Here is a 15,474-nt window from a genome sequence, read left to right as displayed (position 1 = left end):
ATGAACGTTATCGCGATGACTCTGGTTTAGTTCGTCTTGCACGAGGAAAAAAATGACAGAAGAGAAGATATAAAGTATTTACAATATAGGTATTATATATCAAGTAATGGTAATATATATCTCTCCGTAATTCTTGGACACCCTAAAGTGCTTGATACACCGACGAACCTTCTCTTCGGTTGATTACGATCGTTTACGAGCGGTAAATCACCTACGTCTATCCCCTCCATCTACGTTCTTCTTCTCCTTTATTCGCGAAACGTCACGATATCCTTAATCGTCGAAACCGGTAGTAAAAGGATCGTTACTAGTCGTGACAAAGAAACCGCCACCTCGGTGAACAAACGAGCCAATAAAAGCATTTTATCGACCCCTTCCGTTTGTCCCTCGACGATAACTCTCTCTCTCTCTCTCTCTCTCTCTCTCTCTCTCTCTCGCTCTCGCTCCGTCGGACGCGCGTGTCGGAAGAGCCGAGCTTAGCGCATACGAGTTCGAAAAAGAAAAGCACTCGCGGCAAAGAGTCGTTCGAAGTCACTTCTAAGCGATGACACGCACCGTCATCCGCACGGCGTGGGTGTTGAGATCCTAATCGGACGGGCTCCGCGAGTAGTACAACGACGATTAGGCTTCTCCGCTCGAAGGCGAACGCACACGTACGCAGAGACCAGGCCACGAATACACGACCGGATCTAATCTCTACTCTCGTAGGTGGTTCCGAGATACCCATCGCGATCCGAAGGAAAAAGTCGGACAGCGGCGCAGGAAACAAAGTTTCTCGATCCTCGACCGTTTTCGAGTACTCCCGAGAAAAGGTACGAGACTCGCGAGTACGCCCTTGTCCTCGAACGACGCTTTGTCAACTTCAACCCTTCGCGAGACGATCTAGATAGATCCTTCGGTCGCGCTTTCGAGCTACGCGCGTCCACGGACAATCACGGAGACCGGTCGAGGATAAGAAAAAGAAAAAGAAGAAGGAAAAAGGAAGGAGCTTCGTGACCGTGGAAGATGTTTCTGCGGCGAGCTATACAAATTGTCGTTGACGTCGAATAACATTAATACGGGTATCTATTCGCGCGAGACCGCCCTCGGTGGTCGACGAGTCCCTGCGAAACGTCCGTTCAAAATCGTACCTACCAGGAACCAACCGGTGCCGTACCAGGACGATTTTCGAATCAATGACTTTGAAGATGGTCGATCGTAGGTGGACAGGTACGTATGTTTTCCCATTTAAATAGAATCCCCTTCGGTCGGACGTCATCGGCGAGAAATAAAGGAGGATTCGAAAGAAACGACGAAAGAAACGGGGAGAAGGGATAGAGGATGAGGGGGAGGAGGAGGAGGAGGAGGAGGAGGAGAGTAGCGTTCGAAAGGATCGAAGCCGTAGGACGAAGTTGGCCCGGGACCACCATAACTACAACATCGATGGGGAGTGCGAGATCCGACAGCTTCGGAGGTGGCAATGAGCCCGGGTCCCGCCCGCCGCCACACCCACACGCATATATCTTATTTTCCCTTTTTATTTATTCGGATTGCCGTTGGTCGAGGCAATCCACTCTTCGAATCCCTATGGCTGCGTCTGGTCCGCGTTGGCATAATAGGCGAGCACGGTGGCCTCCTAGGCCCTTCGGCCTTTCGCCGACCTCTTTTAAACTTCCACTCGGCGTCCACGGAATCGTCTCATTGTCCATCTCCCTGACGTTCCTGCTACGAACCTCTTTACGAAAAATAGCCACGATCTTGAGAGAACGTTACTCGTAGTATAGCAATATAATACAATGGTATAGTCGCTAAAAGCACAACTTTCGGACCTCGCTCGACTGTCGAGCCTCGTTTCCGTCTCGATGGAAATAAAAAGAACGCGTTGCGACGGGTCGGAAGATAATACGCTTACGGATCTTATTAGAAAATTATGTTTCAAAAGGGATGAGACTCGGTATATGTCCGCGCCGATACTTTCGTTACCAGTCGCGATTTCCTTCGATAAGAGGATCTGGCGCAAAAGAAAATTCTCAATGTCTTTCAAAGATCTCCTAGGCGTGAGCGCGCAAGCGGAAAAAACGGCGAAAATCCTTCTTTCCTTTTTCTTTCTTTCTTTCTTTCTTCTTCTTCTGCTTCTTCTTCTTCTCTTTTCTTTCCGATGCAAAGAAAAGTAGGCTGACGAGAAGAACGGTAGGCCGACGGTAGACCGTCGGTAGCGAACGGTAGTCGACGATGGTTCGCGGTAAACAGGCGGAACGTCTATGATCCCCGAAAGCAGATTATTCGGAAGGACTACTTTTAGCGAGTAAATCGATCATGCTCGGGCGAACATCGACAAGTGGCTTTTAGCGAAAACGACGCCGATGATCCAGAGCTAACGCGTATCTCCTCTCGATCGTGCGATCGACCGTTGCTATTTTGTAACGGATATCGCGTCCCGAAAAACGTCGAAAGGAAAGAACGTAAACGATAGGAGTCTTCGAGAAGGAGGAGGAGGAGGAGGAGGAGGAGGAGGAGAAGGACCGGATCGGTTCCGGGGCTAAACGATCCTCTTTCGCTCGCGTCGTTTCGAGAGGAGAAAAAGAAGGCCGAGCGTCCGCGCGACGCAATGCTCACAATAGAGGTACCTTTTTTCACCGGAGATGCCTCGTTGCCCTTTCCGTCAAAATCGCGATCGAGAGGAAGGAGCGGAGAGACGATATAATATAACGCAAACTAGACGCCGGACTCGACGATTCTCGTCGGCAACGGAATGGCGGACGATACGCGCATCCGTCCTTTATCTTTATCCGTGCCTACCAGTCGACGGATTTTACTCCGACAAAGTATCCGCATACTCTTCGCCCTTTCGTCGGGATCGATCGAGACGGGGAATGCACGTTATTAAAACATTCCAAGCAGTAACCCCAACTAGAATTCCCCCGCTTTCAACGATATTAAGTTCCCATCGTGGTTCCTCCGCTTTCATACCCGAGCCTACTTTTCCAATTAATCGGTTCGTTTCTCTCCCATCGACGATCTTTCTACCATTACCTTTCTATTCGGGAAAAGAGCAAACTTATATCTGGCTAAGGCGAACGAGGAGAATGGAAACGGTTCGGCTCGCGTCGCGGCTTGCTTCTTCCGTTCGTTCTACCGATTTCTTGTTAGACGACGAGCGACGTCTCAATTAAGAAGTCGAACGCGTCGGCCGTGGCTCAGCGGCGATTATCAACGATTTTCACACCGTCGTGTCCTTCGGTTCGGTCCTTCTTGCCGGGTACGTTTTTTCGTTCGGTTTCTTCCGCGTTTCTCGCCGCGTAATACCCCGTGAAAACGCGTCGTACCAAAATGAAGGGGCCGATCGATTACCACGCTTAGATCGAGGATCGCTTTTTTGCGATCCCGAATCGTTTCGCGAACTTTTAACGGATCGCCGTGCGATACGGGCGAAGGTACCGTATACTCTCATCCTCGTCTTATCGCGATCAAACGCCGAGAACGAAGAACCGGATTCTCTTTTCTACAAACACTGCCGCTCGTCGATGCGCGAATCTCATTCGTCTCGAGCAAAAAGTCAACTTTTACTTTGGCCCTTTAAAGAAGCAACCGCATTCTACTCGTTCGAGCGGCTTCCATCTCCTCTCTCTCTCTCTCTCTCTCTCCCTTTCCTCCTCCTCCTCCGCAACCCCCCTGCCCCGTGTTAGCAAGGACGTTACGTGGCACTGCTCGAAAGTCAGTCACTTTCGAATTTCCCGCGAAATCTCGAAGAAGGAGGAAAAGAAGAGAAGAAAGAAAAGGAATTGGAAGAAGGGGATGCGAGGTGGGGGTGAGTAGGCGGAAGGTAGGCTAACGGAAGATAAGCCTCAATTACGTCGATCGACTCCTCTCCGAGGGATGCTGGGTAGGGGAAGATTCGCTCCTCCCACTCGTCCTGTCACGTGATCGACCGAGCCCAACTTCCTTCCTTCCTTCCTCCCTCGTTTCCCGCCTATTTCACTTTCCACCCTCTACGTCGAAGCGCTGCTTCCGAGGAGCGAAGTCGAGCGCGTGTCAAAGATATACTCTTCGGGCGATCGAGAATAAGCCATGCGAAACGAAACGGGATGGGGGAGAGGGGGGACCGGGCTAAGACACGTCGATCCTGAGTCGATTCGAGATGAGACAAGGAGGAGAAAGAGAAAGAAGAGCAGGAGGAGGAGGAGGAGGAGGAGGAGGGCGCGAGGAGGGCGCGAGAAGGGCGCGCAACCTCCTCGTAGGCTCTCGATCCCTCTCGGACGGAGTTGCCTTCGGTCTCTGCCCCTTTGGCTCTGCGCTTCGGAGGGTAGTGGCCGACGCGTTGCGCCGCCGCTAGTACTGCTCCGGATGGTGGTGCCGATGGTGGCGCCGATGGTGGGGGTTCGTTGGTTCCTCCGACAGTCGAGAGCCCTCTCGTCGTTCTCCCTGCAAGAAGGATAGAGAGACGGACGGACGGACGGACGGATCGACGGTGGGTGGGTGAGAAAGGGTACGCGGGGCCGTGCGCACCGAGTTCGTCATAGACGGGCCGATCATCCTGACAGCTCTTCTACTCTCTCGTCGCCGGCGTGGCGCGCCGTTCTCGAGCGAGCCACCGATCCTCAGATTATCTCCGTCTCTCCGAGCTGCAACAGCGCCGACGACGCCAGCATCCGGAGAAAAAAAGCGAATAACGAGTGCGCGAATCTCGGCGTATCGCTCCTAACGATCCTCTTTCTTCCCCTTCCCTCCTCCACCTTATCTCCTAGCTCCTTTATTTTCGATCCTTCTCGATCTATTCTTCCCGCCTCTTCCTCCTCCTCCTCCTCCTCCTCCTCCTCCTCTTCCTTCTCCCCTTCCTCCTCCTCCAGCTTCTTCTTCTTCTACTTCTACTTATTCGATTTATTTTCTCGTTACATGTCTTCTTGCCTCATCGTTGTAGTCGTCGTCACCATCACAGTCGTCGTCGTCGTCATCGTTAGCGTCCTCGCTAAGTAAGCCGGACGGGAAGTTTGCATTCGACTGTTTGCACGAACGAACCGAGAGATAGACGCGCGGCGAAGCGCGAGCGCGCCCACGACAGAAAGAGTAGGAGAGAGAGAGAGAGAGAGAGAGAGAGAGAGAGAGAGAGAGAGAGAGAAAGCGAATGTGAGAGAGAGAGAGAGAGAGAGAGATCAAGGAGGAGCAGGAGGTGGAGGTGGGGGTGGAGGCAGAGGGAGGGGAAGAAGGAGGAAGAGAAGAGGAAGAAGGGAGTGTGTGGGAGGGAGCCGGAGGGCGACTTTTCTTTTATTTAAGCTTGACACTTCGCCGCGAGCGCACGCATACCGGAAGTGCGGAGCAATACGGTCGTCGTAGAAGCTCCGAGAATAAGTTTGGAAAAGAAGAAGAAGAAGAGGAAGAAGCAGAAGAAGAAGAAGAAGCAGAAGAAGAAAAAGAAGAAGAAGAGAAAGGAAAGAAAAGAAAGGAGGAGGTGCTCGTGCTCCGAGTGGTGCTTCTTCTCGGTCGTGGCGGTCGTGGTAGTGGTGGAGGTGGTGGTGGTTGCCGAAGGTGCTATTGCTTTTCCGGCTACTTTCGGCCCATCCAATAAGGGTGGAAGGAACGAGAAAAAGGACGGGCCGAGATAAAAGTTTGGAAAATATTTCACGGAAAAGGATGTTGCTACGCTCGTTCCTGTTTCCACCATCGAACAGGTGGACCTTACCTCCCGTCTTCGTTCGGACGTATCCTTCGTCGACGTTGCCGTCAGAGCTGTCATCGCCGTAGAAAAAGGAAGAAATGTCAAGGTGTTTTCAAGCTGCGACCAAGCTCGATCGCAAAGAAACGTACGCGCGACACGTTAGACAAAAGTTCGAGCTGATTTGAAACGTTTGCTCGTCCTGTCCCTTCTAGCTCCTTCGTTCTTCTTTTCTTTCTCTCTCTCTCTCTCTCCCTCCCCCTCCTGTCTCTTTCTCCCTCTCCCTCTCTCTCTCTCCTCGCTCTTTCAGGAAGGAGCACAAGTACAGTATTTTTGATCCAAAGATATAGAGAAATAGCTCTCGGAGATACCAAAGAGGAGGCTACGAAGAGCAAGGGTACGAAGCTCGAAGGCAAAAATCGAAGAGAGGCTTTCGAAGAAAGAGGGGGAGAATCGGCCGATCGTCGCAGGGTAGTTTTCGGAACGACCCTCGAGAAAAGTAGGAGCTCTCGAATCGGAGAGAACGTCAAAGGAGAAGCGCCGGTGCCCGGGGCGAGGAGGAGTCCTCGACGCGTGCCAGGCTGCTGATCACAGGCACCGCGCGCGCTAAGAAGAGTAAGAGAGCGTTCGGAGCCGTATCGGAGCGAAGCGGAGTTCGAGGGAGAGGGGATAGGGTAAAGCGAGGGGTCCTTCCGTTCGGGTGCTAGGGGTGTGCACCCCTGGACGAGGGCTCCCACTCGACTCTCTCTCTTTAAAGTGGGCAAAACGCGCGCGCAAAGAGAAAGAGACGTCCTCGGGGCGATGACAGGATGCCTTCGTCTCGACCAGCAGCAGGCCGTACCTACTACGAAGGACCTCCGGCTAGAATCGCGAGGAAAATCGTCGCACGAATCGCCGCTAGAATCGCCCGCACCGTAGCCCTTCTTCTCCTACTCTTCGAGCATCGCCGGTGAGTAAGGACTTTATCGCTAAATCGAGCCACGTGGCCCACCGACTCGACTCGTCTCGTCTCGTCTCGTCTCGTCTCGTCTCGTCTCGTTTCCTCTCGCCACGTCTCGTCTCGTCTTCCCGACGTCTTTACCGAGCGCACTTTGGCGTCTCGCCGCTGACCCGCCGTTGCCTCGTCGTTTCTGTTTATTTAACGCTTCTGCGCGCGATACCGATCGCAATTCGTTCGCACGTCGCGTTCGTAGAGAAAGAGAGGGAGAGAGAGAGGACGAGAGATTAAATCCTCTTTCTCGTCTCTCGTTTACGTATCGAATTTCGGATCAAGCTTGCGTTACGACTTTATTAAAGCCTCTCGATCAGCCCTCGATCGCTTTATATCCGCCGATGCTTGAACCTACCGACGGCGTACTACGCCGCGCGTAAGCGCTGTTTTACAAGTATAATTCGTCCCAGTGGAATGCCGTAAGAATACGTGACGTTTGCAAAGTAAGGTTCTTTTTTACGGATACGATTCTTCCAAAATAAGTAGCGATTCGTGACCACGCTATAAAGTATAAATATCGGTATCGCTCGAAAACTCGTTCTTTCACCGGAGGCCGTCGTACGTCGAAATTGCGCTCTTAAATTTCGGCATCGATCTCCTTTCATTATGGAAATACATTGTAAGTTGTAGGTACTTTCGCTCGAAATTGGCGCAGGTGTCTCTAAAATCGAGTCGACGATCGGCGATCAAGGCGAGCGAGATTTCGAACATAGATAAAGAGCGTAAATCGACTCGTCGGCTTTTCCCATCGATCTTTCGTAGATTTAAGCGCGTTCCTAACGCGCGATCGTTCTCGGTAAGTCATCGATAGAGACGTCGACGTCGAACGTGGTTACGCTGCTCCGAATAGTTTTCCCGAGATCCTGAAATCCTTCTGTCTATGACGTATAGATGGATCGTCGAAGCTTTTATGATACGAAGCCGATATAACTCGTGAGAGTAATCGCGAGTCGTAGGATATCCGAGTCGCAGAGACATAGTTATTTGGCGCTAGCCGAGCGACGTAGCTCTTCCTCGTTATGGTATCGAGAGAGTCCGATACACGTTCGCCGGAATCCCCTTGCTCGGGCCGACTCGTCGTAAATAATTGCACCGACTCGTGTGTCCGGTGCAGGACGCGAGAACGTGCGCGCACAATGTATGCGCGATGTACTCGCTACGGGGCATTGAATTACGTTCTCGACGATATAATAGTCGATAAACTGGTTCGCGCGACGCGCGTCCTCCGTCCGTTCTCCGCGCTACGACACGCGCGAACGTTATCCTTGGCTCTCCCGCTCCTTCCTTCCTTCCTTCCTTCCTTACTTATCTTACCTCCCTCCTTCCCTCCCTCCCTCCCTCCTTCCTTCCTTCCTTCCTTCCTTCCTTGATTCCTCGTCTTCGACTCGAACTAATTTCGCGACGTTCCTCGGAGAGAATAGCAAAGACCGAACCGATAGCCGGCCGTTGTTCTCGCGAGTCGTCGCTAACGAGTTTTCTCTCGACCACGGCAAGCACGCCTGTCTCATGCCCCATTAAACGCGAAATTCCGCGGTGCGGCTTCTTCTCTTTTATCGAGCTACGAGAAAGGGGGAGGAGAAGGAAGGATCGAGTAAAACGCTTGCACCACCGACGCCATTTTGGATTCTTCGACGACCTTCTACAAAGATTATTCCTCGTATTCCTTCGCGAACGTGAAATAAAGGGAGCGAAGCGAGAAAAAAAGAACTATCGAAAGCGAGCAAGATTCGCGCCTCGTCGCGCCTTTCCTGTCCAGCGTCGATGCGCGGCGAAATCTCGGCAAAGGTTCTACGAATTCGATTCGTCCGTCGATCTACGACTCTTTATCTTTTCGAATCGAGCCAACGAACGCGCGGTATTTCTATGAGAATGACGGTAACGCAAAGACGAGTTCCTTAAGCAGCGTCTCGCTTGTCTCGCTTCTTGTGCGAGAAGTGAGACGCGAAGAAGGGACCGAGGTAGCGGAAGGAGAAGAAGTCGAGAGGTAGCAAAAGGAATCCGTTGATAGGCTCGACCGTCCGTACGGTGTCTTCGGCAATTTGTTGAGCGAGTTAAGATCATTAATCTGCTTTCGGTAGATCATCAATAGCGCGAAAGATAGCGTAGGGGCAAGGATGTACCGGTAATGGGAGCCCTCAATAACCTCGACGACCCTAAAAAGCCTCACCCTCCTTCGCCATCCTTTCCCACACTCCGCAGAAACCGAGTTGTCTCGAGCTCCTCGCCCTCTCTCTTCCTCCTCGCCTTCTTCCTTTTTTACCAGCGTGCCGTGCCGTCCTCGACATACCCCCTATTCTTTCCTTTTCTCTTTTTTTCTTACTTCGCACGGGTGCCATACGCAGCTTTTACTTCGGCAGAGAAGCTCCTCGGCTAATTTCTACGCGCGCATAAGCACCGAATCGAACCCGGATAACTCTCCTCCTGTCCCCCTCTCCCCGTCGAATCCAGCGCGCCGGTTGCCGCAAGAAATCATCCTCTCGAACGTTTCTCCAACTTTTTAACCATTCTCTTTCGACTCATACCGTCCACGTCTGTTTTCCTTTCGACGATTTTACGAGACCGAGGTCAAGAGGTGCGAAACGCTTTCAAAGAACAGATCATCGAGCCGCGGCTCCTTCCTCCTGCACGATCACCGCTACCGTCGTCGTAGCGATAACGGCCTTTGCCTCTCGGAAGAAGAGCTCTTAGAGCGTTATCTTAAGCGACGGCATCTGCCTGATGGTCGATTAATTAATTTCAACTTAGAGAGAGAGAGAGAGAGAGAGAGAGAGAGAGAGACAGGTGCACTTTCTCTTAGATTTTCCTATCTCGCAAGAGAATCCCATCGATCGACGAAAGATTCAGGAGCGAGCAACCTTCGCGATCGAGAATCCGATAAAGCGAGAGGTCGAACGAGCCTTGATGAGAGGAGAGAGGGGGGAGGGAGAGAGAGAAAGGGTGGGTAGGAAGGAGATCACGGCATACCGCGATCGTAAGAGGAATCTCCGCGGCGGGACATTCCGTACGACCGAAATCACTCAAACCGATCGAACGCGTCCGTGGGAAGATCGGCTTTCTCGCGATTCCAAGAAATTGGCAAAGTACGAAGGCGATAAATCTCAAAGTGTCCCGTTAATAAAAAGATCTACATCTTCGTTTGCAGCGGCAGTTGTTTGATGAGCAATTCGGTGGACGATTGGGTTAGCGGCAGTGCCGTCGTTTGCAACGGAATACCTGGATTGACGAAGGAGCAACGTGAACTCTGCCACAGAAACCCGGACGTGACGGTAGCGGCTCTGAAGGGACTACAGATGGCGATATTAGAATGCCAGCATCAATTCATGTGGCACAGGTGGAACTGTTCCTCCCTCACCCCGAGCAGCAGAACGCAGCAGAGCAGCGTGCTCCTACAAAGAGGTAATAACGTCCTGATACAACTTCGATGCTCTAGCTTCTTAGAGGCTCGAAGAGGTAGAAAAAAGTCGAGAGACGCGAGATTTCATTAAATCACGAGACCACGGTTGCGCGTCTTCCTCGTTGGCTCGTTGCTAACGGAGGCAACGAGGGCAGCGTCGAAAACCTGTCCCAATTCCATAAGAAGGTTTGGAGGGGGCCTCGCCACTGGACCAGCGTGACATATAAATTCGTCGTGGCGCGTACGTGCGCCGAAAGAGGAAACATATATCGTGTCGGACGAATGCGCGAGAGCGCGACATCGGGCGCACCTGACCTGAAAGCTTGAGCTCCGTCGAGCGGGAGGCCCTCGGACCAGCCTTCTCTCTCTCCTCGGTCCTCGCTCCCTCTCGTGCCCTCGCTCGCGCCGTCGTTATCTCGCCTCTTCCATCGACCCTACGATTTCTTACGACCGGCTACGTCGAGGTGTCGATTCCCTCGTTTTTTCCTGCGTTACGTAAAACCATAAACCCGTCGCAACGAAAAGAGTAACGTGGAATTTCTCACCCGATTCTTCTCCGATCCGTTCTCCTACGATCGTCGTCGATCGAACGGGGAGACGACTCGAAAATAGAGTCCTCGTGCCGGCTCCCCTACGATCATCACGGGTCTCCCGATCGAAGCGCAGCGAATTCCACGAATCCAGGTAAACGGGACTTCGAGTCGCGGCCATTGCGAACGATCTTTGCTTCTTAAAGTCTATATCGTAGCTCGGCTCGAAGAACGGACGGTCGGCAAGAAATCCAGCGTGTCGAATTTCGAGTCCGGGAGCACGTCTCGAAGCCGGTCATCGTGCCGTTAAATCCCTCGGACACGCTTCTCTCTATTTTCTCATTCTTATTCTCTCGTTTCTTCCTTCCTTCCTTCCTTCCTTCCTTCCTTACTTACTTACTTACTTTTTTGTAAAAAAAAAAAAAGAAAGAAAAAAGAAAAGAGATGAAACGTCTAACGGAAAGGAACGCGCACAGCCCGCACAAGTAGATTTCGTCGATGAAAATCTCCAGTCTCCTTCCAAACGGAAAACTTCCTTTTCTACTAGCGACAGGATAATCCGATTAATTCGGAGAAAATCGTTTCGAACGCGAGAATTTACGAGGGTCGCGACGAATCGCAAGAAACGAGCGCCACCTGCGCGAGAAAGCTCCCTTCTAAGGCGATCGTCATATAAAAGGCAGATCTATCGCAAGGCCATTAATTAAGAAACTCGTTGCACCGGTTCGATCCGTACTCGAGGACGTTCTTCGTGGCGAGTCTTTGAGCCGGACCTCCCGTACTCGACGCTCCTACTCCCTTGCCCTCCGTATCTATTGAGTTATCTAAGAGCAGCGATTCGGGTCTGACGCGAACTTTGCCGAAGGGGATCGGCTCGCCATTCGTCACCGTGTCCCAGAATCGAGAAAGCGAAGAGATTCTTTCTCTCTTTGTCTCTCTCTCTCTCTCTCTCTCTCTCTCTCTCTCTCTCTCTCTCTCTGTTGTCCTTCCGGCCGCGCTGTCCACGACGAGAGACGCACGGCTCTCGCAGGAGGATTTATTGCGAGTCCCCGTGGTGCGCACCTCCGCGATCTCGCGCAACTCGGACGATTATAAAACGGTTCCTACCAATATCCGTATATAGAGAAGGTAAGGTTCGATGGGCATCGCGTCCGAGCTTACGCGCCACTTGCCACTTGGAAATCTTTGCGATTCAAGGAAGACTCAAACGGAATTATTAATACCTGGTAGCGTTGGAAGGAAAGGAGACTCGAGAGCAAAGCGTATCTCTTTCCTTTTCTGGAATCTTTTGCATCCTCGTTCGTTCGCATCCCCTCGCGAGGGAGAAAGGAAAGAATCGTCTTCGCGGAGGAGGAGAAGGGGGGGGGCAGGAGGAGGAGGAGGAGGAGAGCGCAGAGACGGAGTAGCAGCAGCGTGGTGCCTCATCGGGTGTCGAGAACGAATGCCACAAATCCTTTTAGGAGCGCCTTTAGCGCGTCTCCTCGGTATCTCGTCCTCATGAATACTGCAAATGCCGGTCGGCCGGCCGGTATCCATGGCTTCGGAGTAACTTCTCGAGGCAGGAGAAAGGGTAGAGTAATGTGGGCATTGTCGAAGGAGAGGAGGCCCCTTCGAATCTTGCTCGGGCAGGCAGGCAACGCTCGTGTGTCGTATCGTTTGTAAGTTGACAGCCACCACTGCGGTTTGACGGTCGGCCGTCCGTCAATCCGACTCCAAGGAGGAGAGCTCGCGACGACGGGAGGACCTTGGACGCGGGAGGGCCCGAAGAAAAACTGCGCTCGACGTCGCATCGCTTAACGAACGTCTGCCGAGGCTAGCCAGGGTGCTGCACGCTCGCGTCACTCTGCTTCTTGCTCTCTCCCTCCCTCTCTCTCTCTCTCTCTCTCTCTCTCTCTCTCTCTCTCTCTCTCTCTCTCTCGGTCTCCCTTTCTCAGGATCTATCCTCGAAAGGATCGCTAATGAAGGGAAGCGAAAGGTGCCGTTCGAGAGACGAAAAGAGACGAGCTCGCTCATACGTAGGACGGGCACGCTTCGTTTTGACGGACGGCTGAATAATCTAGCTTCGAACCGTTGTCTCGGGAGGTTGTCCGCGATCGCCATTTGTAACTCCTTCTACGGAAGCTCGTACTCCCTTCGCGAGAAAGGAGAACGTCCGCTTCGCGTATATTATCCTGGCTGTTTTCCGAGCGGCAATTTGCTAACGCGACGTGGACGAGGTACCCTCCAAGAATTCTCCGATCTTCGGCTTAGGTACACAACTTTGACGCCCATGATACGAAGCTCGATCGCAGGTTACAGAGAGACGGCCTTCGCTTACGCGATATCGGCAGCAGGAGTGGCTCATAGCGTGGCGCGCGCCTGCAGCATGGGAAGACTGCTCTCCTGCGGATGCGACCCGTCCAGCTACAAAGCGAAACCGCCGGCCAAGGCCAGGGGCACCCAATGGAAATGGGGCGGGTGCTCTCACAATCTCGATTACGGCATGGAGTTTTCGAGACAGTTCCTAGACTCTCGCGAGAAGGCCGGCGACATACAGTCTACCGTTAACTTGCACAACAACCAAGCAGGACGTTTGGTAAGACGACTATTTTTTCTTTGTCCTCTACGATCGATGATTATTTCTTACAACGAAATCACGACCGTGCCGTCTCTTCCTCCAACCTCAAAGTTTTTAGCTTTTTAGTGGTCCGCGTTCAAACTCCGCCCATGACGGAAGCCAAAGCGAGGGTAGGGAGCACGAATGGAGAAAAAAGAGGAAGGAGGAGTAGAAGAAGAAGAAGAAAAAGCGTAGAAAGGAGAGAGAGAGAGAGAGAGAGAGAGAGAGAGAGAGGGTGGAAGGGAGGGAGAGGAAGAGAGAAGAGGACGGTGGGTTTCTCTCTCTTTATTCCTCTTTTCCTCGTTCGTGGTGCTCTCCACGCTCGCTCTCGGCCCTCGACGTTATTAAGACGAAGCCTCGGGCGGGACCACCCAGCCGTAGACTCATTAACTGTTTTGTACGCGACACCTCTTTGTCTAAAAGAAACCAAGTTAGATTCGCCGTTTTTCACGAGTCATGCCGTCGCTCGCGTACGGTCCATTCCCGCATTTATATTAACTTCTGACTTGTGTTTCAGTCGGTAGCGAGCAACATGCAAGTGAGATGCAAGTGTCACGGCATGTCCGGTTCGTGCGAGCTCAAGACGTGCTGGAAGGTGGTGCCGGACTTTCGAATAGTCGGCAAGACGCTCAAAGATCGTTTCAGAAACGCCGTCCTGGTCGCGCAGAGCAATCTCGGAAGCGTCACGCCGTTGGCCAGGGCAAGAGGATCGAGGAGAAGAAGACCGGATCGTCAAAGACAGAGGAAGCATCGGGAGAGAGGAGCCGGGCGCAAAAGGAAACCGCGGGATCTCGCGAAGCAGCTCTTTTATTATCAAAAGTCGCCAAACTTTTGCGAAAGGGATCCTGCCGCGGACATTCCCGGCACGGCCGGACGTAGGTGCAACAAGACGAGCTCTGCCGGGGACGGTTGCGGCAGCCTATGCTGCGGAAGAGGTTACAACGTCGTCAGGCAAAGGCGCACCGAAAGGTGCAGGTGCAAGTTTCATTGGTGCTGCTACGTTCAGTGTCAGAATTGCACCGTCGAAGAGTGGATCACCGTTTGCAAGTGAAACTCTAACCGAGTCGTCCTGTTGCGAACTATGCGCGCGAAACTACCTTTGTATTTTCAGAGCCAATTTCGTTCGAAGCCGATTCCGATGCGATTTAACGGATCCGCGATCCACCCCGACCGTCGTCGCGAATTACATTAGATATAAACAAAATCATCGTAGATCGTAAGAAAACTTTTAATTTATTTATATCGACGTTCTATTTAATTAATATTTAACTTTAACTTCCAACCCACTCTACACCTCCGTCGCAGTATTATTAGAATCAAGCCGTATGCGCGCGTTCGTGCGAGAGAACGCGCGCGTACATTATATACGATTTAATTATACGCGTACAATAAAGAGAGTTCCTGTAATCCTCATCTAGCTCATTTGCTTTATCCCTCGGATCCGACGTATCTGAAAAATAAACCCATTTATGGAACCCCTTTCAGTTTGTTTCTCCTATAATTGAAGCCTTTTTCCAATGTTCTAATTTCTTCCGTTGATGGCCACAAGTATAGTTCTTTCTCATCGATCGACCGATGGATTAACTCGCGAGTCAACCTTACAAAAATCTGTGCCAATCCTTTTTATTCCCTGCGAGAAAGGTATGAAAAAGATGCGAAACTACAAGCTCGCCGTCTTCGTCTTCGTCTTCGTCTTCGTCTTCGTCTTCATCCTCGTCTTCATCCTTGTCTTTGTCTGCGTTTTCGTTTTCGTTTTCGTCTTTGTCTTCGTCGTCGTCGTTGTAGCATCATCTTCATTTCCCAATACTCGTCGTCGAAGAAAAGGCGAAGGAAAAGGTGGAGGAGGAGGAGGAGGAGGAGGAAACAACGACGACGACGACGACTCGAGATCCGTTCTGACGCTTTTTGCCGAGAACGCGAGCTACGCCCGCAGAATGTTTATTCGCGGAGGAGACGTTCGCGTATACGTGCGGCTCGGCGCGCGTAGATGCACCTAGTCCTTTGATTCTAGCCGCCAATAATACGAAGTGTGACCGGTACAAGCTTTATCGTCCGATCGACGACGATTCGTCTTGCGCGTCGCGCGCTTCACCGGCCAACGAAGACGAGAAGGAAGGAGAAAGAAGTGGGGGAGATAAAAAGGGTGGTGAAAGAGAGAAGCTCGCTCAAGCGAGGAACGGAAAGGAGGAAGAGCTTATTGATTTTGTATGAGAGAATAAACGAACGAAGATGAAGGAAAGGGTGAGAGCGGAGGAACGAGGAAGGTTCGCGTTTCGTTCGCTTCTGTCTACGTGATCCACGGGAATCGGAATCAGCTTTGTCGCTCCTCGATGA

The 15,474-nt window shown here is 52.0% G+C and overlaps 1 protein-coding gene and 1 long non-coding RNA gene across 2 annotated transcripts; both read left to right on the top strand.

The window, feature by feature from the left end:
* The first annotated feature begins 4,459 nt into the window (after nt 1-4,459).
* On the top strand, nt 4,460-5,069 carry LOC122630259. Its single transcript, XR_006327443.1, has 2 exons — nt 4,460-4,652; nt 4,898-5,069. It is a non-coding gene; the product is annotated as an uncharacterized LOC122630259 (long non-coding RNA).
* Nucleotides 5,070-5,164: 95 nt separating this feature from the next.
* Nucleotides 5,165-14,580, top strand: LOC122630257 (protein Wnt-10b). The gene is made up of 4 exons (XM_043814578.1): nt 5,165-6,578; nt 9,763-10,016; nt 12,836-13,119; nt 13,658-14,580. The coding sequence occupies exons 1-4, from the start codon at nt 6,439-6,441 to the stop codon at nt 14,189-14,191; spliced, it is 1,212 nt and encodes a 403-aa protein (XP_043670513.1). The 5' UTR covers nt 5,165-6,438; the 3' UTR covers nt 14,192-14,580.
* The last annotated feature ends 894 nt before the right edge of the window (nt 14,581-15,474 follow it).

Source organism: Vespula pensylvanica, chromosome 6 (genome assembly GCF_014466175.1).
Source record: "Vespula pensylvanica isolate Volc-1 chromosome 6, ASM1446617v1, whole genome shotgun sequence".
Classification (NCBI taxonomy): Eukaryota; Metazoa; Arthropoda; class Insecta; order Hymenoptera; family Vespidae; genus Vespula; species Vespula pensylvanica.
This window is presented reverse-complemented; position numbering and strand designations above follow the sequence as displayed.

Coding starts and splice junctions, on each gene's coding strand:
- LOC122630257 (XM_043814578.1), top strand. CDS start 6,439: ATGCCTTCGTCTCGACCAGCAGCAGGCCGTACCTACTACGAAGGACCT. Junction 6,579..9,762: donor CTACTCTTCGAGCATCGCCG/GTGAGTAAGGAC, acceptor CTTCGTTTGCAG/CGGCAGTTGTTTGATGAGCA. Junction 10,017..12,835: donor CAGCGTGCTCCTACAAAGAG/GTAATAACGTCC, acceptor GCTCGATCGCAG/GTTACAGAGAGACGGCCTTC.